At 38.8% G+C, this 20,953-nt stretch overlaps 1 protein-coding gene across 4 annotated transcripts in view; it reads right to left on the bottom strand.

Annotated features, from left to right (window-relative positions):
* Positions 1–3,260: 3,260 nt before the first annotated feature.
* The window catches only part of LOC136290004 (solute carrier organic anion transporter family member 1A2-like), a 30,821-nt gene continuing 13,128 nt past the window's right edge, over positions 3,261–20,953 (bottom strand). For 2 of the 4 annotated variants that reach the window (XM_066184416.1, XM_066184415.1), the window contains 14 exons: positions 17,931–18,029; positions 16,715–16,856; positions 15,221–15,353; positions 14,477–14,583; positions 12,438–12,584; positions 12,032–12,130; positions 11,463–11,696; positions 9,293–9,457; positions 8,259–8,454; positions 7,290–7,455; positions 6,534–6,718; positions 5,915–5,979; positions 4,873–4,990; positions 3,261–3,987 (listed from right to left, as the gene is read on the bottom strand). In XM_066184416.1, coding sequence (XP_066040513.1) covers positions 3,831–3,987; positions 4,873–4,990; positions 5,915–5,979; positions 6,534–6,718; positions 7,290–7,455; positions 8,259–8,454; positions 9,293–9,457; positions 11,463–11,696; positions 12,032–12,130; positions 12,438–12,584; positions 14,477–14,583; positions 15,221–15,353; positions 16,715–16,856; positions 17,931–18,029 — 2,013 coding nt within the window. In that variant the 3' untranslated portion in view covers positions 3,261–3,830. Of the gene's footprint in view, positions 3,988–4,872; positions 4,991–5,914; positions 5,980–6,533; positions 6,719–7,289; positions 7,456–8,258; positions 8,455–9,292; positions 9,458–11,462; positions 11,697–12,031; positions 12,131–12,437; positions 12,585–14,476; positions 14,584–15,220; positions 15,354–16,714; positions 16,857–17,930; positions 18,030–18,517; positions 18,538–18,676; positions 18,857–20,899; positions 20,948–20,953 lie in introns of those variants that run through there. The other 2 variants (XM_066184414.1, XM_066184417.1) reach the window with 2 other exon arrangements.

Genomic DNA, 20,953 nt, shown 5'->3' with positions numbered 1-20,953 from the left:
ACTGGGAACACTTCATGCCTTGTTAAGGAAATGACTAACAACAATTCTGTGTGGAAAAAAAAAAAAAAAGCAGCAGTAGTTGAGAAGTTGCTGCTGGATATATCCAGTCTGTATCACATGACCAGACTTACATAAACTAAAAAGTGATTTGGCTCCTTTGCATGCCGAATCCCATCCCAGGGATTCTCAGAGTGTTCCTCTCCACAGGCACAGGTTGAATTAGCTTCTGTTACGATGGTTTGCTTGGATGAGAAAACTCTGTAGGGAAGAGTTAGCTGCTAAAACTCTGCTTGAGATAGAAAGGTTACAGAAACAATCCACTGTTCACCACAGACAAAATTACAGAAAAAGAAAGTAAACTTAAGCTGCCAGTAATACCTACCCAAAATCGTGGTGCTCATGTGTTCAGAGGCTACACATGTTAATACAAAATGTTTGTATCACAAACAAAAAGCCAGCATCATATCACAATCAGACAGGACCTCAACCAAATTATAGTGTAAGGATGCAACTTTGGTCATCACACCTCCCTTCTGTCCACTAATTAGAATTAGCCTGTCAAGTAACATATTTTCCTCCCTAATGAGTTGTTAAGGAAAAAAAAAAACAACATGATCATAGTTTGGGCAATATGCAAAATCAGAAACGTTTATCCTGTGCATCAAGAATTGATTACAATTCTTAAAAGTTGGAAGCAGCAGGACAACAATGACATTTATACCACACACAGGATTTTTTAGGATACAAATAAGACTGTGAAATAATAGAGACTTGGCAATTAAGTAGCTGATGAAATTAAAATACAGAGAAAATAGTGAAAACAAAAAAACCCCACTCAGCCTGCTCATGCATAGAGCTGTGCATTTTACAAAGTGTTGACATTTTTCAGTGAGACTGAAGACTTGTTATTTCTTTGAAAATGATGACTCAAATGATCACAGTCAAAAAACCTCAGTGGAACATCAGGGATCATTAAAAAGGACCTTGAGTACAGAATGCTAGATAAATACATGTCAAAAATGCCAGATAAACACTTGTAAAGGCAGTTTGTATATCATTGCCTTTAAAATACCTCCAAGATAATCACAGTGCTGAAAAACTTCAAGTGTTTTTTTTTTCTCAGTGTTTGATGGCATCCACATCCAGACACCCAGCCTTCCACTTGGTAGGCTTAAGGATCAAAGTTCAGCTCTTGGGCACTCTTCACTGGATTAAAGCTTCAGTGACAGAGGCGTGTGGTTAGTTGTGCTGCAAAGCCATTTGCTGGGCTCTCAGGCACTCAGAAAATAAACCTACCACCCATTTCTATAATTTAATATTGGACTTAATCAGCTCGGATATTCGTATGTTTTTGCTTTATAAACTTTACACCAGAGTTACTTCGACTGCCATGATTCCCATTTGTGGTTTATGCTACCCACAGTGCTGGCACAGGTCTTGGTGCTTGAAACATCAGACCAGGGCCAGACCAAACGTTCAAGCACAATGAATGCCCTCTGAGTACTTTCTGTACCCCACCTCTCTTCAGATGGGGTTTACAACAGTGTCAGTTTGGGGTTCACTCTTGAAATGTCCAGTGTCACCTGTTTGTACAATAAACATCAATAAGGCCACTCATTTTTAAGCACGTTTATATGCTTTGCTGAATCGAGGTCAGCATGTTAAAACCTGAAGGAATCCAGTCCAAAGCTTGGTTTTACATTTGAAGGACTAGCTTTAGGAGCGATTCCAATCCTAGGAATGTCTGTGGTACCAGGCAAAGCATATCATACAGGATTTATGAAGATCACCTTGGCACAACCCCACACTTTCTGTTTCCTGGTTTTGATGTGGAGAAGCAAGGTTTCCACCTCAGATTTATGCCCAGAGACTTCTCTAAGGAGGCATCACCCATCCAGCACTGCCTACCTGGATGCACAATCTGGGTAGCAGAGCCCCTGGGGAGTGTGGCCTTTTTCACTGTGAAATTCTCAGGCAGATGAACTGGAACAATTAAACACAACATTAATACATCTACTGAAATGCTAAATTTAAGACTTGGAAACATTCCTGCCGAAATGCTAATTTTAAAACTTGGAAACGTTCCTGTCTGCTTCCTTCCACTTCAAAACACAGTGAGTTAACTAGATGTGACCCTTCGGCAGTGCTCCATTTAAGTGGCACAGATTTGCCTACTTAACAAAGCCCTTTTGTTTCCTACAGCTGTGAAATTCTGGTGCTCTGTAACTTCACGTTTCCCAGGTTACCTTGGCACCAAGCTGTGACTTAATGTCTGCAAAGGATTTTTTACTCCAGCTTTGGAGGAATATAACCACAAGGAAGAATGATGGCTTTCAGTGAGTGCCCCACGCTAGCAAGAACAATGCTCAAAATCAGCTTCAAATGTCCACAAAGTTTCTGGGATACCTGTAGTTTAATAGGGAGCTGCATTCTCTGTTCTGCTCTTCTCCTGGCTGCAGCATGTCTGTCTTTCTTCCATTCCCCTTCCTCATGTTACACCTGTTCAGCTCTATCATCCAATACAAAGGGAGACAGGGGCTAAGACAGATCTTTTCCAAATAATTTGTTTTAAGAATCACTTGTGTTTGAAGAAACTTTAGATTCTGGAGCTGATTTCCTGCTCTGTGAGAGGAAATGAATCTTTTCTCACTGGTTCCACAAAGACAGGAAGCAATTCCAAGCACACACACATTTGATGTCAATAAGACACCTTGAAGTAATCAGATTGTAACTGAACTAATGAGCTACTGTGGCAAAATACCATTCCCACTTTTTGGTGGCTGCAGGAAGTCCCCGGTGGTCTCAATGGGAGCAGGTCTGTGCCATATAGAATAAATAAGCAGGAAATATTTGCAGGTGCTGGAAGCATTGGAATATGGCAGTTCCACAAACTCCCTCCATGCCTTATGCAGTAGGGAATAATAACCAGGACCTGTAATAAAAACCTTAAGAAATTATTGCATGGACACTGGCAGACAGACCTAAGAGTCCTCTGCACAGGGGCCAAACATGAGGCAGTGCCAAATTAGATGCTAAACATGGATGCATTAAACCACAGAGACACCATGTATGACTTATATCAACAGGGTGGGGTTTTTTTTTGTTTTTTTTTTTTCTTTTTTAACTGAGACATTTAGGGGGTTTTTTTCCTCACATATTTAAAACATCCCAGGGCAGCAGGTTACTGAAGCACTGAATCCTGATGACCTTTCCTTGTCAATGCTCTATGCAAACCTTAAAACATCACCATAACACAGCAATTTTTAAAAATGTATTTTTTAAAATTTATTATTACCACAACACCCAGACCATGTCATAAACTAGGTTTCCCATATGTTGACCACCTATATTATGCAAAATAACAAACAATCCCTGCCTGAAAGGACTAATACTATCTTTAAATAAATTTATGAGAAGCTGAGGCACAAAGAAGCCACAAATGCTGTCTACAGTCATTGAGTCATTGAAACTGTGTGAGAATTCCCAGATGAAATCTGGCATTACTTGGAGTCAAATGCAAAATTCTCTCTATTTTCAGTGAAACAGGACGGAACACATTTTTCTGCTTCATAGCCCTTTAGTCAGACAACTCAAATCTGGCATTTCGTAAGTTTTCTTATTTCTGGTCCTTGTTCTTTTGCACCAAACATATTTTTCCCATGCCTCGTGTTTACAAACTGATAGTTTTATAATGTAAGTAGGATACAACTATGTGTATTTCTATTCATCTCTGTTCAAGTGTTCATTAGTTAAAGTACAAAATTTTTCACAAGGATATATCCAATATTTACACTGCAATGTTTTTTCCCAACATGTCCTTCTGTGAAATGCTATTTCACTGCTTCTTGTTCTTTATCCTGCATTTCTATTGGGCCACTTAAGATTTGCTTTTCAGATTTCACTTTCTTCTTTAAAAGGAGGAGAACCACTGTGCTTGGGACATAGGACACTCCACGCAACACTGCTGGCAAGCCAAGATAGAGCCACCTGAAATAAATAATGAGTTTCATTAAATATATGCATTTGTAAAAAAAAGGGAAAAATTATTCAGCAAACGTTGTTTTTTGGAGATTAGACAGCCACTCTAAAACTCGTGCCCTGATGCTTTTGAATCTCACAGAAGATTAGAATGTGAGAACAGAAAATATGTCAGTCAGAAAAATGGCCTTTTTCATCTCCCAATTTCAGGCAAATGACTTACCCAGTGAAGTCAGGCACTTGGTACTCTTATGACTTTATCCATAGGGAAAAGAGAGGGTCCTGAAGGGGGCTCAGACTACCTGGTTAAAATTTCTAAGTATTCATAAGAATATTCTTCCAAATCAACCTCAACACAGTATTACAAGGAATTAGTATGAGGCCACAGGTTCCACAAGATTTTTCTTTAAAAATCCCACAACGATCCTTGAAGGACTACAAAAATGTGACATGCAATATTCTGGGCCAATTTCCAACTTACGTAACTGTATCTTCTCTATAAAAATCTTTTTAAATTCAATTACTGTTTCAACTGGGTTTTTTTGTTTAAAGATATTGCAGTCACCCATTAGACCTTTTTCCCATGTGAGCTAACTGCTTTTCAGTATTTTTATCATAATTCAGTGTTTTTAAGGCTTGTTCTCATTAAAGGTATTAGTGAATATTATGGCACCAGAAAATTTCTGTTCAAAGGTTTTTCCAATGTCTGTGTCCAAGACATTGGAAGACATTGACATTTTATTTGTCACTTGACAAAGCCAATGCCAAAGAAAATTGTGTCTCTAACATTGGAGCGCTTTGTCTACTAGGAGGACATAAAGTGGATAAAATTACATCTCTATGCATGCAGTAATAGAGTAAGAAAGGGAAATTAAAATTAAGTAGAAAATATACCTGTATGTGACAATATCATACATCCTACATGCTCCTTCTCCACCACAAGTCATGGTACCCCACTTCAAGCAAGTGGTATCTATCAAAGCTCCAAAATAAATGGGAGATGGGATTCCAGCTAAAAAGAATATTAGCAACATTTTTGTGAGTAGTAATTTTCTTCTGTTTATCAGATACACCACAGAGCCAATGCTGTTTGTCACCTACTCCATCTGTACTGTCCTCTTGCAGCATGAGCCACCTCCTCTGTATATCTTGTGCTCCCTCTTCTTCCTTATCCACCTATCTTCAACCAAAGATTTTTTTTCCCTGCTGCCTGTTAAACAATATCCACATGCTACAGTATGCACTGTGTTTCCTATTCAGAACTCAACGTTTTCTCTCATCAGTGAGAGGCAATGTTGCCTTCAATAAATATAAATAAGCAAGAGAAGGAATGCCAAATGGGTTTCCAATGAGCAGCAGATGCAGTCAGTCCCATCTCCTGGTTTCTGCTGGAATACAGTTAGTTTTCTTCTTAGCAGCTGGTACAGTGCTGTGTTTTGGATTTAATATGAGAATAATGTTGACAACACACCGATGTTTTAGTTGCTGCTAAGGAGTGCTGGCATCAAGGAGTTTTCTGTGTCTCATGCTCTGTTAGTGAGAAGTTGCACAGGAAACCAGGGGGGAGCAGGGCCAGGACAGCTGACCCAAACTGGCCAAAGGGAAATTCCATAACATGGAATGTCGTGCTTGGTACACAGAGTGGAGTGGCAGGGAGGGATCAACTTCGGCTTGGGGATGGGATGAGTGTTGGTCAACAAACAAATTTATTCTGCATCACTTTTCTTTCTTTTGTTTTATTCCTCTCTCTATTTTTCCTATTATTATTATTATTATTATATTTTAATTTATTTCTATTACTAAACTATTCTTAACCCGCGTGTTCTACCTTTTTTCCAACTCTCCATCCTATTCCATGTGAGAGGAGAATAAGTGGATGATCCTGACAGGGGTCAGCCCTAACTTTTCTTCTGAAATGTGTTAGATATTTTCTTACCAAATACTCTTGAAGCCAGCCCATGGATACCCACTCCAAAAGACTTCTCTTCAGGCTTTAGAGACCTGTATGATAATTGCAGTAAACTTGTTTGTAGAAGTGGCATTAACAAGAGATATTTAACCCTTCTTTTTAAATCAAACTCTTCATCACATTAGACCCAAACCATTCTAATAAGAACATTAGTTGAAAGAGTTCATTATGCTCATTAGGTGATATTTGCTGAAAATTTCCTTATCTAGGACTGCCAAATCACAAAAGGAAAAGCTACTGTCAAGGTATCATCTACTTGTACCGAGGCCAACATGAAGTGTAGGGTAGTTGAGCCTTAATCATCATCATGTTCATGTGCTTGATAAACACACAGGTATCACACATCACCGAATATCCCAGTGCCCTGACTCGGTGGTCCTGCATTCATCCAGGATAAAGCTGATAGCCAGAAGCAACACAGATTACAAAGGTGACATGACACTAAACCTTAACAGGACAGAAATAAGATTTTTCTCCTCTTCCTCATTCCATATGCAAACTAAACAACTTTTAATTCCCTGGAGAATTAAAACCTCAGAATAAAAAATCCAGTAGATTTCTTAGGACAAGGAAAATTTTACTGTACCTTATTAAGACCATGTATCCAGGCATGGCTGCTAAGGAAAAAACGAAGCTGCAGACTAACTGCAATATTAAAAAATAATGGAGCATCTTGTTGCAGTTTTCATGTCCATCACACTGGCCCAAAGATGCAGAAATGTTTTGAGATGAAAACCCTGAGGCTGCAACACAGGTGCAATTTTCGAACACCTGTCAAAAGAGTATTTTAATCACACAGATTGTTCAAACTCACACGCTGAGTGGCAAACCCACACTCATCTCGCTGCCTCCTGCACCTGAGCTTGCTACTCCTGAGCAGCACTGCACTGTGGTCTCTCTCCCGGTCTGCCAGGCACAGCCCAGCCATCCCCTGTATTTGGGGATAAAACTTCTATTATACCTGGTTACTTGTTTAAATCTACAGGGTTAAAGAGATTATTAAGTCCTTGCTATGGACAACTTTCATTTTGGCTGAAGTGTTCTTGGACACTCAGGTTTCTAATTGGAAACACCTTCAGGATAATTTCTCACTCCATGTTAAGCACTTAAGACTCCTTTAGTTTTTAGTAGGGAAGGATTCTTCTTCATTTTATTTTTTAATTTAAACTGATTTTCATATGCAGTTTGAAATTTCTGGTGCTACTCAATGAATTTGTTCAAATCTTTCACCTCACATATTCAATTAAATGTACATGCAGGGATACTCCCCACCCTTTATCGCTAAAAGTATTTGTCACCTACTATATTTCATAGTTACAGTACAATAAAATATATGCTTTACCACACTTCTTCCAGTTCCTCTTGAGGATTTACACCCAGCAAGACAAGGTGACACATAAGTGATTCCGTTGTTCCCACAAACAGGGTCCCATGTTTTAAGTGGGCAATCACAATCCATGTTGCAGCCAGCCAGTAGAGTATTTTCTGCATACGAAACTTGCTCTATTCTGAAACACATTTAGAAGATGAATAAATATTTCAATAATGAGAGACCCACAGTAACTCTTTGCAATGCTTAAGATTCTATTCTAGCTCTATTGAATCACGACCCAGCCCTACGTGCTCCTACCCTGAAGTCATGCCTTTCTATAGGACACTAAATTGTATTATATTACATTAATATTATAAATTAGGTATGCATACCCTACAGCATTTTTCTCATCTGTGGCACATATGTTCTTAATTGTCCATGAGTGTTGCATCTACACCTCCATGTCCATTTTACAGACACACAACACAACCTGGTGTAGTGGAAGGTGACCCTGTCCATGGGAGGGAGGTTGGAAATAGAGGATCTTTAAGATCCATTCCAACCCAAACCATTCTATGATTCCTAATGATCAGTGGCAGGCTTCAAATCAAGAAACTACAGATAAAATATCCTCCGATAACTTAATAGTAATCAAATTCAAGTAAACAAGAGTAAGATCAAGAAGGGGATTTTTTCCTCTAGTATTCTGAAATTGCACTCATGTATGCCTGGTTTGATCAACAATTTTTATTTTCACCTGCTGACTTTACTAATTGTATTAGTAAAATAATTAATATGGACATGCAATTGCATGAGTCTTGACATGGATATCTTCTTTATTACACTTTTGTTGTTTGAAACAGGGATAACACACCTGCTGTCTAATGCAAGCAAAAAGCCTTGAGAATTTAGAACAGGGAACTGAAATGGAGCTCCTGGCTGATCCTTGACAAGAAAATCATCCTGTCCTCAAGTCCTCTTGAGTCCCAAAGAACATACCCTTGATAGGAAACTGTTAGACCAGCAACTGGTGAGGTATCACAGACAGTCCAAAAGGCAGCAAAGTAGAGAAGGTATTCCAGTAAAGATACCCAAAATGCTATGTTCGCAGCCTGATAGACATTTATCTTGAATTTCTTCATGAATAAGCCGCCAGAAAAATACCCAACGCATAGAACTGGTAAGTTGTAAACACCTATTTAAACAAGTGAAACTTCCATGTTAAAACAAAGGAGACCATCAAAGCTACTCTACTATCAGGCAGCTAGAGATGTAGCTACTACAGCTGCTGTAGGGATAGCTTGTGTTTGGCAAAGACTCAAAGAGTGCCTGTGGCTGAATAATTTAACTACAATCAGAAATGGGTCTCTGCTAAATTTCCTTTCACACCCAAAACCTCTGTCAAAGTCAACAGCAGGTGAGAACCGCCTGGGGAGTGAGCTGCAGGGTAGTACTAAAATTATTATTTGGTAAATTGCAATCTAGGGTTGCCCTCTAGGTCCAACTCGGGGGGAAAAAAAAATTATATGGTTTCGATCCAGCCTCTCCAGCTGACTGAGAACTCAACCGAAAGATAAACTAGTGCACATCTTAATTATGACACATCTTAATGCACTCTGAGATGACAGAAAGGAGGAACAGACTTTCAGTTTTGAGATGAGATTACTGGAGGTGCTCTCACACTTCTTTGCTGATTGATACTTAAAAGAAGCAAATTCTGACTGAAAGACATGTTGGAAGTGGTTTTACATAAACATCACATGGCTTAGTTTCATATCAGCTGAATTTTCTCAGCTGATTCAAAAGATGGGGATTAAATTATAAAATTTTGCACAAAAAGTTAGATATTGAGCAGAAAATGCATTGACATTTAGAAATGCTTTTTAATGTGATATCTCTCTCCTGTAGAAGCATTTAACCTTACTATGTATATGTAGATACACATGAACATATGTATATTTGTAAAAAGAGAGATAATTTGAATAGAGACATCACTAATTGATAGAACAGAACAAAGCAAAAGGCAAACATACCAATTAAAAAGATGGCATCTGATGCAGATTTTCCAAACTGCTGTTCCAGATATTTGGGCATGAAGGATATCATGCCATCAAAGGCACTGAACTGTAACACAGTTATGCATATAAATAACATGTACACGGGGTTATGAAACAGAGCCTTGAGGAAGGGGATGAAATCTGGAATGAAATAATGCCATGAGTTAGCATGATATTTTACGAAAAGAATGACCCATTGCTCAGTGTGGCTGCGGGGGAAAGAGGGGAACAGAAATGGTCCTGAACTGGATCAGGCTGAATCTGGTGCTTTGCTTAGCCCAGGGTACTCTAACATTTCTCCTCTACCCAAAGACACCCTCATACACACACGCACACCAGTGCAGCTGTTGCTTATAAAAAAAAGTAATAAATCACAGCAGCAGCAGCTACTGCAGCATCTTCCCTCCCTTTTCTCTCATCTCATGCCCCCAGAGCACTCATCAAACCCCCTGTCTTGCGCCTGGCATACAAAGGGCTGCAAATGCACTATAGACCTGTAACAAGCTGCCCTCAGAGGTGTGAACACTGATTTTGGGTTTTGCTGCTGGGGCAGAAGAGGCCTGAAGAGAGCTGTGACGACAGTTATTCCCACCATCCTCTCAAAATCTGAATCAGCCAAGTTTTCAGCCAAGTAAGCATCTGAGAAACTAATTTACACAGGTCTTTTCTCTGCGTAATGCCCATTAAGTGGGGATTTGAACCATAAAAAAAAGCCCCACAATTCCCCTTTGTCCAATGTTCTCTGTTAATCAATGTGCTGAGCTATTGTCAAGAAACTCTGCAGATAAATATAAGCATCTACAAAACAATGACTGGGCCTCACTGAAAGTGGGCACCACTTAGGGTGGGTGTATATCTTTCAGAGACAAGCAAGTACCTCATTAGAAGATCTGTATGCAAATCTTTCAAAAATTAGTCAAATATTAGAAACACTATAAATAGGCTGCATTATTTACAGATGCAGTGACATTTTTAATCAAATCTTCTTAAGGAAATTTTATTATTATTAAATTCATTTTATTTTGGGTTATTTTTAGCAATAAAAACATCGAGTTTTGACTTGAAATCCCTGATGATTAAAAAGTTGTCTGAATATGTCATGGTCAATAGGCTGCAGAAGTCCCTTGCAACCGCAACTATCCTGTGAAAAGGTTCTACATTCAGGATATTCAGGGACTGTGAACATTCACATCAGCACAGGGAGGGAATGACCATGAAAACATAAGCTCTGAAGAGACCCTGGAGCACTAAGGAACCACATGTGAGCTGGGAACCTTTCCTCACTAGAGCAGTGTTTTATTCATGGATTCATTTAAGGCTAGTGACAGCAGAAAGAGAGGCTCTGTTTATCAAAATGAAGTTGCAATATCAGCCAGGACCTAAGTACTGGCTCTGGGTGTGGTGAATGTGCAGGAGCCCGCTGGAAACAGCACAGAGAGGGAACTGCCACATGGCAGTCCCGTCAGAGGGCCCTGAGCAGGACAGGATCAGGAGACTACTCGGAAGATCATAGCCTTTGACATAGTTTATTCATGTACATTTCCAACCAGGGAATGTAGGAAGGAAGTTTCCTTCAAATTAAAAAGGAAAAAAAAATCACCTCCTACAAATACATAGGTTGGACAGACCATGGATGTGAAAGCTGACAATGGTAACATGAATAAATGTGAGTCGAACACATCTTTGTTCAACAGTAATTAAATGTTTATGAGACACTTAAAGACCTGTCAATTCCCTTTTAGGGCTTTCAGCTGGACTCAAGAAATGTACAAGATTTATGTTGGGTTTCTGCTTTTCTGCACAGTGAATGTGGGGTGCAAGCAACCAATACCTGCAATTCATCCACAGCTCACTGAGTTGTAATATTCCTAACCAGATTTCAGTGCTTTAACCCTCTCATGGGAAGAAAATATCTCCATACATGTGAAATGCAGGAGGGGAAAAGGAAGGAGTCCAGATCCTAGATCTATGAAATCAGCTTTCTTCCTCTGCAAGGAGCCACTCTAAATTCCTGCATAAATCCTTTGAACTACAGAGACATCAAAACATAGTAGGCATTGCATATCTTGGACCCATCTTTAATTACACAAGCACACAGAGTTCACACCTCAAGACTAAAGTAGGAAGGAAATAAAATATAACTTGCCTTTAGCAATTTCATACATGGTCTGTTTGGTTTCATTTTTATCATTTTCTTGCAATGGTGCTACACTCTTTTCACTTGGCTCCTCAGTTTCATTGGTTTCACCTTCCTTCACAAGTGACTTGGGCAAAAACCAAAATGGTATTCCCACGAGAAGATTCAGCAATGCACAAATCAAAATGCCCAGCCACCATGCTCCAACCCAGCGAGCATCAGTAGCTGTTATAGTTATCTCATCTGCAATAAAACACAAAACCAGGCATCTTGGATCACTTCAAAAACATTCTTTCCTGTCATTTTGTGCTTTCCTAGTCCCCTCTGAAAGCATTTTAATGATTTTTAATTCTAGTCCTTTCCTCTGTTAAGCCAGATGACACAATTTTTCATCAAATAATTTATAAGCAGATTGATTTGTGTATATATGAATTGATTATATGCAGATCTTCCATTCTGAAAGAAACACCCGCAAAGTCAGGTAGGATTAATACATATTAGCAAGGAAACATCTTTTAGTTCTGAAAAATACCCAACTATAGACATTATAAATAAAGTTTTATATGTTCACCCATTACCTGCACCTACTGATCCAATGTCAACAAACAGCTCTGTACAGAATGAAGCCAACAACAAACCAAGGAAGGGGCCAATTACAGTTGCTGTCTGTAGACATGCTAGAGTAGGAAAAAGAGAAAACATTATAAATTAGAATTCAGACATAATTATTTTCTTGGAATTTCTATGTATGGTTAGGACAGCTCTACTGGGAAAGTATTTGCACCTCAAAATGGCCTCATTCCAACAAGTTTCTCTCTGGTTAAATTACAAGTTCTACAATATTATTATTTTGATAAGGCAATAATTACTGTTTTCTGCCTTCCTTGATTGGACTGAAGGGCATCATAATAATCCTTTCTTTTGTTTTTGTTTATATGTGTGTGTGTTTGGAGGAGGGGAGTTATCACAACAGGGTAGATTTACACAGGTAGAAAGGTGAATTCTCTGCTTTGGCAAAATCCTCCAAATAAGAAATGCCTAAAGGCATGATGGGAGTTTCACCCATTCCTCTCACGATGTTTCCAACCATCACAAATATCCACAGCAAGGACCCGGGCTCTTTTTCACATTCTGTGGATAAAACAAAAAGTCAGAATGAATGTTTTATTCCCAACTTTTAATGAAAACCTAGAGACAAAGAGCTGACCAATAGCTTAAGCTTTGGTGGGTAGGCCTGTCCTATAAAAAGAAAAGATAAATAACTCGTCACAATACTTTTTTACTTCTTTTCTCTCCTTGAACTGGTATTTCTTCATCCCATAGTCTGCTTCAGATTGCACTGCTCTCTCCCACTTTGTCATGCTGAGATTTCTCAGTGCAAACTCATGCACTGAAAAACAAATGAAACATAAAAAACATAACAAATGAAACAAATGAAACATAATAAACATAACAAAATGAAAACCAGCTTTGTTAGCAACAGCTGCTGCCTTTCTGAGTGAAAGCATTACTGACCACAGATGAAACCTGGATCTCCTGTTTCTGTGTCAGATTGCTGTCAGCAAACACAGTGAAGCAATTCACATGCAGATGTGGTCAAATTCAGTCCAGTTTTTGCTTCACACAGGAAATGGACTCATATATATATATATATATGAATATCACAATCTTGCTTGTCCATAGGCTAATAGGGAAACAATTACCTTACCCAAGCATATTCATAGGCTTGAAGATCTGTGGGTTCTAATGCGCACATTGACTGACTGCACATCATTTCAATGAAAATTATTTACCTTTCTGTGCCTTTATTTTTGCATTTATAAGATGGGAAAATACAGTATCTGAAATTTTCAAGTGAAAGGTCAATTCCAAGTGCTGTTAGGTGTGCACATTTCACAACTTCTTCTCGCGAAGATGCAAAATATTAATATCTTAACTGACATTCAGCCTTGGAAAGCTTGGAAGATTCATCCATCACTAAATGGAGACACAGAAAACTACAGCACAACACTATGGTTTGATGCCACTGCACTCACACAGTGTTACAGCGGCATGATTCAGCTTTAGCACACCCTGATGGAACTCCATCACAAAGCTTAACAATGAACTGTGGGGTTCAGGTCACCTCACTTTTGTTTAAATACCTAAATTTCCAGCAGTCAGAAGGCACACCCAAGAGGTAATCTGATCCACCCTACAGTACAGAGCATGAATGTGTGTTCTGGGGTGACTTTATGATGCTGGTATTCCCATCATCTGTTCTCTTGCCCCTTACAGGAAGGGACACGCTCTGCAAGAACTCTGTGGTCTCCTTTGCCCAGCTATCAAGGGAGTGTAAAGGGATGGTTGAGACTGAATGCTTCCCTTTGAGGTAGCTAAAGACCCAGGAGATTAATCCCACCCTCAGCATGAGAATTTTGTGTGTGATCATTAAATGGTTTCCTCTGAGCCCTTTGACTTCCCAGTAGTTTCTTTATAAGCATGTTGCTAGAGCACATACATGTTTCAGTCGCACAGATTAGTTTTAGCCTACTTAAAACTGTTTTCTCTAAAGGGAAGTGAGATCTATATTTTGGTTCTAGCTCTATTTCTCATTCTTTTTATTCCCTCTCCTTTCTCTTTTTATTTCCTATGTGGTACAATAAAAAACATCCTTATGCTTCTTACCCATTGCTTAAATATGCTCCCCACCTCCTCATGGTATCATAGGATTGCAAGTTAAAAAGAGGAACATTTGTGAGAACAACCTGGTGTTATGCTATCCCGAAGTGGACTGCCAGGGATGTTAATTGAACTGCCTGGATAGCGTGAAAACTGCATGAAAGAAATGTTTTAGCTCAGGAGTCACAGGCCAAAGAAACACCGGAAATTTCCTGACCTCTAGTTTCTAGAAGTACTTTTCTTTCAAAAAGCACTGATCAAAAACAGAACCCTGAAATGATTGCTAATAAAAATAAAAATCTATTTGCTTAGGCACTATAGACACAGAAAAAAAATATTAAGAGACACAGGAAAAGTCATACCTGTTGATGGTTCCTCTGTAGGCAAAGAGGACAAGTTTTGATTAACAAGGCACAGAGGCATCACTGAAAAATTTTCCCGTTGTGAAATGCTGCTTTCAATACGATATCTGTTGGAATCAAAGGAAAGCAGGTACAGGTCAAGAAGATAATCATGAGAACCATCTCATTTGTCTGTACTGTAGAAGAAGGGAATCTATGTCAAAAGTTAACTGAACAGAGGGTGCTGCCAAGACTATCAGAGCCATTCTACACTGGACACAACAAGATTGAAGTATCAAAAAATACCTTGCTGATGAAAACCTTCACATGCCTGCGTTATTATTTTTTTAAGCCAAGCCAAAGATCATTTAAAAGTAGTTGAAGAATCATTATGATCAGTGCAGGCCTTGGCAACACAGGTATGATCTCTCATCCAGGTTCCAGACCAAGAGATCTTTGAAAATCACCTTCTATTGCCCATCCAAGGAGATAAAAGCTAGCAGTGTGAAGTGACAGTATCACAGCCCACTGTTCTTGGGGAGCAAAAGGATGAAGGCAAAGGCAAGGGAAGGTGCCCAACAGAGGGGTGACTCTCCTCAGGAGGCGATGACTGACTTTTGAAGCCACCTCAGGAGCAAAACCAAACAAAGTGCTCTGCAATGATCATGTTGAATCCATGCTCTCCCCATAAGCAACACACACAGTGGAAGGATGTATGGATTAATGCAAGCAAGGACTACAGAAGCTGCTAAGCAAAACACTCACCTTCCAAACAGAAAATGAGGAAGTGATATCAAAAGACATCCGAATGACAGAACTGTGCAGCCCAAAGCAATTATTCTGGGTCTGTGAAGCTTTGCTCCAAAGTAACTCACAAATGCTATCAGCAGCAAGTTACCTGCAAAGAGAACCTGGGTCACAATTCACAAACCAAGGCATCCCATGATCTTTGAAAGTGCAACACAAATTTGAGTACATTTTGTAAGCTCAACTTCTGTTTCTTTTCTGGTCTTGTGAAAAGTGTCACTAGACAGGGAACTGCCCACACGGTGCAGTAATTCCCTGCTATGGATGATCTTTTTTTGGAAGAGTTACATCACACGAAAAGAACATGAGAATAAAAGGCAGAATGGAAAAGAGATCACAGTGACAAATTTGTGAGTGCACCTTTATAGAGAAGAAATTTCCCACTACTCTGCATAGAGATCAGGCCCAGAGACTGCAGAATAATAGGTGTTTTAGGAAGTTATTCCCCTAGGATACTTTATTTTGCGATATGTAGGGAAATACGGAAGTGTATATTGTAGTGTTTTTGTACTGAAAATAATAAACACAAGAGGAAAATCATTTTTAAAAAGGAATAATAATTTAATATTAATTTCAGTAATTGCTTAAGAATCAAAAATCAGGTTTTTATACATTTAAAAACAAAAATGTACTAAAAATCTTCATTTTCCTCTCCTCCATTTTCACTTAGAATCAGTTGAATTTCTCCATTTATTGCTATGCAGCTAAGAAAAGAGTCAAGCTTCATGTTATGAATCAGGCCCTATAAAAATAGCAATTTAGTAATTGCACACCTACAAATTTTGTGATCTTTTTGTCAGAAGAACAAAATCATGTCTCTGAGTGACGAGCGTCATGCTCTGAAAGAAAATAATGCCTTTTTTCTGTATAATTTCTAAACAGGCAGTATTGAACCAGTGGCTTGAATGACACTTAAAGATGTAGATTTAAATTTATCACTGGACAATAAAACTTACTGACAGGCAAGGTAAGGGACACTAAAAGTAGAACTGGAAACTTTCTTTGCAAGTGCAGTTGTACAGGCACAAAACCTTAAAATATTATCGAGTTTAGGCAAGGACTCACAGTCCACTCCAACCAAGTTTAATTAAAGGAACTGCAAAATGCTAAGAATGACCTTACAATCAAACAAAGTTTACATAGTTTCATTTTTTGTTTTCTTAAGAAAGATTCAATACACATCTCATAAACTAGTCCTATTTTGTTAGTTGCCCTGTCATATCTTATGATAGTGCAGAAATTAGCTGAACCAGTTTTTAAACCTATATTTTTCCATTCAAGTGATTCTATTCATTTCCAAGACGTGAAGTGGTTACATATCAGCTCAAAAGAATGACAGAGTTGGCCACTATTGTCACGTACAGTAATTGAGAGCAGATGAGAGTCACTAACACATGCTCAGACCACATATTACATTTTCAAAGAATCAGAAATATTAAAATGAGAGATTACCAATTTCAAAGCTTCCATTAATGATGCCCACTAAAGAAGCTGGGATATTAAACTGTTTCTCTATCTGTGTGTACATGCTGTTCATGTAAGCACCAGACATTGTTTTCCCAAGGAATGCAAGTGACAGTGCCAGCAGAAATACCTAGGAAGGGAAGAACGCATAAACAATTCAAAATTATATATTTATGAATATTCCACGGTTATTTCCTCCAGTGAAGGTGTGCTTCCACTTTAAAAAGTGTGCAGTTCTGTTCCACTGATTTGTGTGTAAATCCCATCATCTGTCCTTTTCTAGAGTTAAGGCTTCAGTAAGCAAAAAAAAAAAAAAAAAATTAAAAAAAGAAGAAAAAAAAATAAAAGAAAACCACTTTGTTCTTCACCTTCTCTAATTGACCAAGACTGTCTTCTGAAACCCCAAGTCCCATTTACCCAGCCAAGGCAGACGTGTGCCTGCTGCAAGGTTGCCATCTGCAGGACCTTCCCACCCTCTGTTCATCTGAATGAGAAATTGCAGAACTAAGACTGTTTCCTTTGGCTGAATTACTTGATCCACGATCTGTTCTCCCATCTCAGCAGAGCTCATGAGGCCAGAACAAGCAATTTCAACCAAAAGGAGTAAATAACATGTCCTTTTTACAAGACAGTTACTAGCAACTGACAGTTCAAAAGTTAAAATTAGTGAGTGCAGTAGTATTCAAATCCCTTTAACTTCAGGCTTCTTTATAAACACCATTTATGAAATGAAATCAATATTATTTTTAAATATACCTGCTGCAAAATCTGAAAAGCAAAAGATATGCGTTTGGGTTTTTAATTACTATTTTTAAAAAGTTGTTTTACACGATTTTCTACCATTTCTTGACAACTTGAATTACTATTCAAGATCAACAATTTTTACTGCCACATCCCAGTCAGTAAGGCTCATTTCACAGTTTTAAGAAGGAAGGGTAACTATGGTAGCCTGGGGGATTACACAAAGTCAGTGGTGGAGTTCAAAGCAGCAATCAATCAGTACCTCCAAAACATCACAGAGTGTAAAGTTCAGGGAGAACAAAAACCAGCACAGTTGTTTGCAAACTTTTTTGACCTTGGTTAGGGCATTAAGGGTAAAAAAGAACAGCTTATCCATTCATTTAGTTGAGGCTGCAGCTTCTACCAAAATACCATAAATGCAAGTAATTACAGTTCTTACAAAATCGCTGAAATGTTGCTGTACCTTCAGCTTGGAAATGCAGCAGAATTTGTCCTCTGCACGTGGCTTCTCAGGCTCCTTCATGTTGCCTTTTTTAATGGATACTGATGTTTGTTTCTGAGTCTGTCAGCCATTCCATTACAGCGTTGAAAAAGATGAGAGAAAAGAACAAAAGTTTTTGTCCCGTGTTTTCAAAAATATTATATTCCTTCTAAGAGATTTGATATTTTAGCATTTTCCTTAAATAATTGCAACCTGGATTGCAACAAAGCCTACAAGCTGATGGATTTTATTCTAAATGAAATAACTTGATTAGAATAGAGCCATTAATCTCTTGGCATTAAAATTAAAGGAAAACAAAATAAAATCAAAACCACCAGGCCAACTCGAGTTTTAAATGGACTCAAAACAGACTCCATTCTCCTTCCCCTCCCAAGATTTTCAAAAATATTCCTCTTTATTTGTCTGCCTACTTTTACTTATCTCCATCTGAGCTTGATGATTAGAGTGTCTCATAGTTCTAAGCTGCCTGCTTTCTTAATATTTTACACATATTCCAAAAATGTGTTCAGAGAAGGAGCAATACATTCCAGGGTCTTGGATATACTTACCTGTAAAAGCCCCAGCACTTCTGAGGGTTTGCACAATGAATTAAACAGGTCTCATTCTAAGGACTCCTACAAGGACTCCATTAAATAAAGTTATGCAATACAGTTCTCTGCAGCCTGATGGAGTAAGCTGAAGAAAACCAGGGCAAGTAAGAGCCCTACCTGACAGGCAGGATGGATACAGGTTAATTTCCTCTTTTTTTTGTCTTGGATACCCTTTCCTGCAGCACCTGCCCTGCTCTGTGTTTTCCACTTCATGGATCCAGGGCTGGGGAGCAAGCTTGACAAGCCCACCAATAGGACTCAATTGCATTTCAAATTCTTCAACTCAGCACCCTCCTGGCCAATCTCTTCAAACATTTATTTCTACAACAATGTTAATCCTCTCAAATGTGTTTCCTAGCAGCTTGATTCCTAGCAAATTCACAGGCATTAAGTCCTTCTGTAGCTACCTTCTCACTTCCAGTTTTTAAAAGCATGATGCATTATTACAGCATTCCTGGAAATACTTTACACTTAATTGTAGGTGGACAGCACTCAGACAATTAGCTATGACAGATACAGAGTTTTTATTTCTGCATTCCTCACAGATACTTCCAGAAACTGTGTTCAACCACAGGACTAAACTGTACCCTTAGAACTTTTTTTTTTTCCTTTGCAATTTGAAGTAAAATTTATATCCCAGGGAATTGTTTATGCCTTATCTAACTATTGCTTTTCCCTGAAGCCCATCAGCAATACCAAAACATAACAGCAGTGCACTGTATCTTCTCTTCTAGGAGCTGGGAAAGGGATTCTTTCCCTTACTGTACCAGTCCCTGCACTTCACTATCACACATAGGGAACATTATCTGGCTAATTGCAGATTTTCTCTTCTGGTGCTACAAGATACCAGACAGGAACCTGTTACCATTTGACCTGGGGAATCAGACATGTCACACTACTCCTCATGCAATTACAGGAGACAAAACAGCATTGTTTTCCTTTAATTATTCATACCTTCCCTCAGAGCATAAATTATGATCTGGAAAAAGAAAGCATTTTAATAATTTTTTTTTCTGGGAAGATTATTAATTCATTAACAAAGTAGACAGAATTATTATTTCCAGCTCTGTTTCTTAAAAGAACTTTCCCCAGCCTCATGCTATTTTGTGGTCACACTTCATCAAATGTTACTGAAGCCAACACAGACTAACAGCCTAAATTATCAGACAGACACAGGTGCATAACTCACCCAGCTCAGGTGTATTCACACCACACTTTAAGTCCAGATTAGAATTTAAATTACCATTTCTGTGTCTAAAGATGAGCCAAGTGTGCTCCCACTCCCTACTCCCATCTACCTGCTCTCCACTGTACATTCCTCTTGTGTACCTTGTTTACACTCTTGGACTCTTCAGACTCATCTGCAAACCTCTTTAGCTCATTAAACTGGCCAAAATATAGCTATATTAAAATACAGTTATGTTAAAATAGTGATGCAAAAGTTTTCCCTTGGGTTCTGACTGACCTGCCAGCTGTCATGTAAACACCTGCACCTGAATCCCACTCATAAGCCTGCAATGTTGGCTGAAATTTCAGGGCAGAGCGCAGTAAAATTCCTCCCTCCACTCCTGCACTGAGTTGGTGACAGATTTATGGCAGACTAGGAAGTTGGCAATGACACCACAACTGCCTCTTCCAGTCTTCTCCGCTCTCTGACTGAATCTCCACAGCAGGAAACAGCCAGAAAGCCAGGCCAGTGATCAGAAGACACCCACTTCGCAGAGTGCGCAAGGATTTCTCCCAGTGTGAGCAGCTCAAAGCAGCTGTAGGACACACAGCATCCCAAGTAACCTGGGCTGAACAAGGCTGGTTTAAAACCAAAGCAGATTCTTCCAGTGTGGACCAAAGCAGGCTTGTTTGGCGCAGCTGACAACAGCAGGCAGGCAAGCACTGAGACCACTTTGGACCCATTTGTCCCACAAAAACCCAGCAATATAAATCACATTTCAGTCTAGCTAACTAATAAAAAGGAAAAAAAAAAGCTCCTGAATACCTGGATTTAAAGTTGATGTTGCAATATTTTGCAAGTTTCCTTGCCTAAGTCCCAAGAGGATATGCTACTTTCAATGTAAAATTCATCTTCCACTTAGCTCAGCTTAGTCACATAGATAAACTGCCACATCGTTATTTTGTTTACAGGGTTAAAAATCACAAAACATAACGATTCAGAAAGCAATTATGGTGCCAGGATTTTTAACTAATTTATTTTTCTGATTGCAAAAAGCTTTTTGAAATATTGTTTTGGTAGGAACAGTTCAAACTGTTACTCAAATGCAATTACACTAATGCTAGACTGAGACAACGGAAAATATTCTCATGGCAAAACAATTAGGTACTTACAGTTTTGAAAAGGTTTCTGCAAGAAATCACTGATATGGCACACCTGAACTTTGA

Source organism: Chamaea fasciata, unplaced genomic scaffold, assembly GCF_029207755.1.
Source record: "Chamaea fasciata isolate MVZ Bird 193981 ecotype frontalis unplaced genomic scaffold, bChaFas1.0.hap1 SCAF_5, whole genome shotgun sequence".
Lineage (NCBI taxonomy): Eukaryota > Metazoa > Chordata > Aves > Passeriformes > Sylviidae > Chamaea > Chamaea fasciata.
This window is presented reverse-complemented; position numbering and strand designations above follow the sequence as displayed.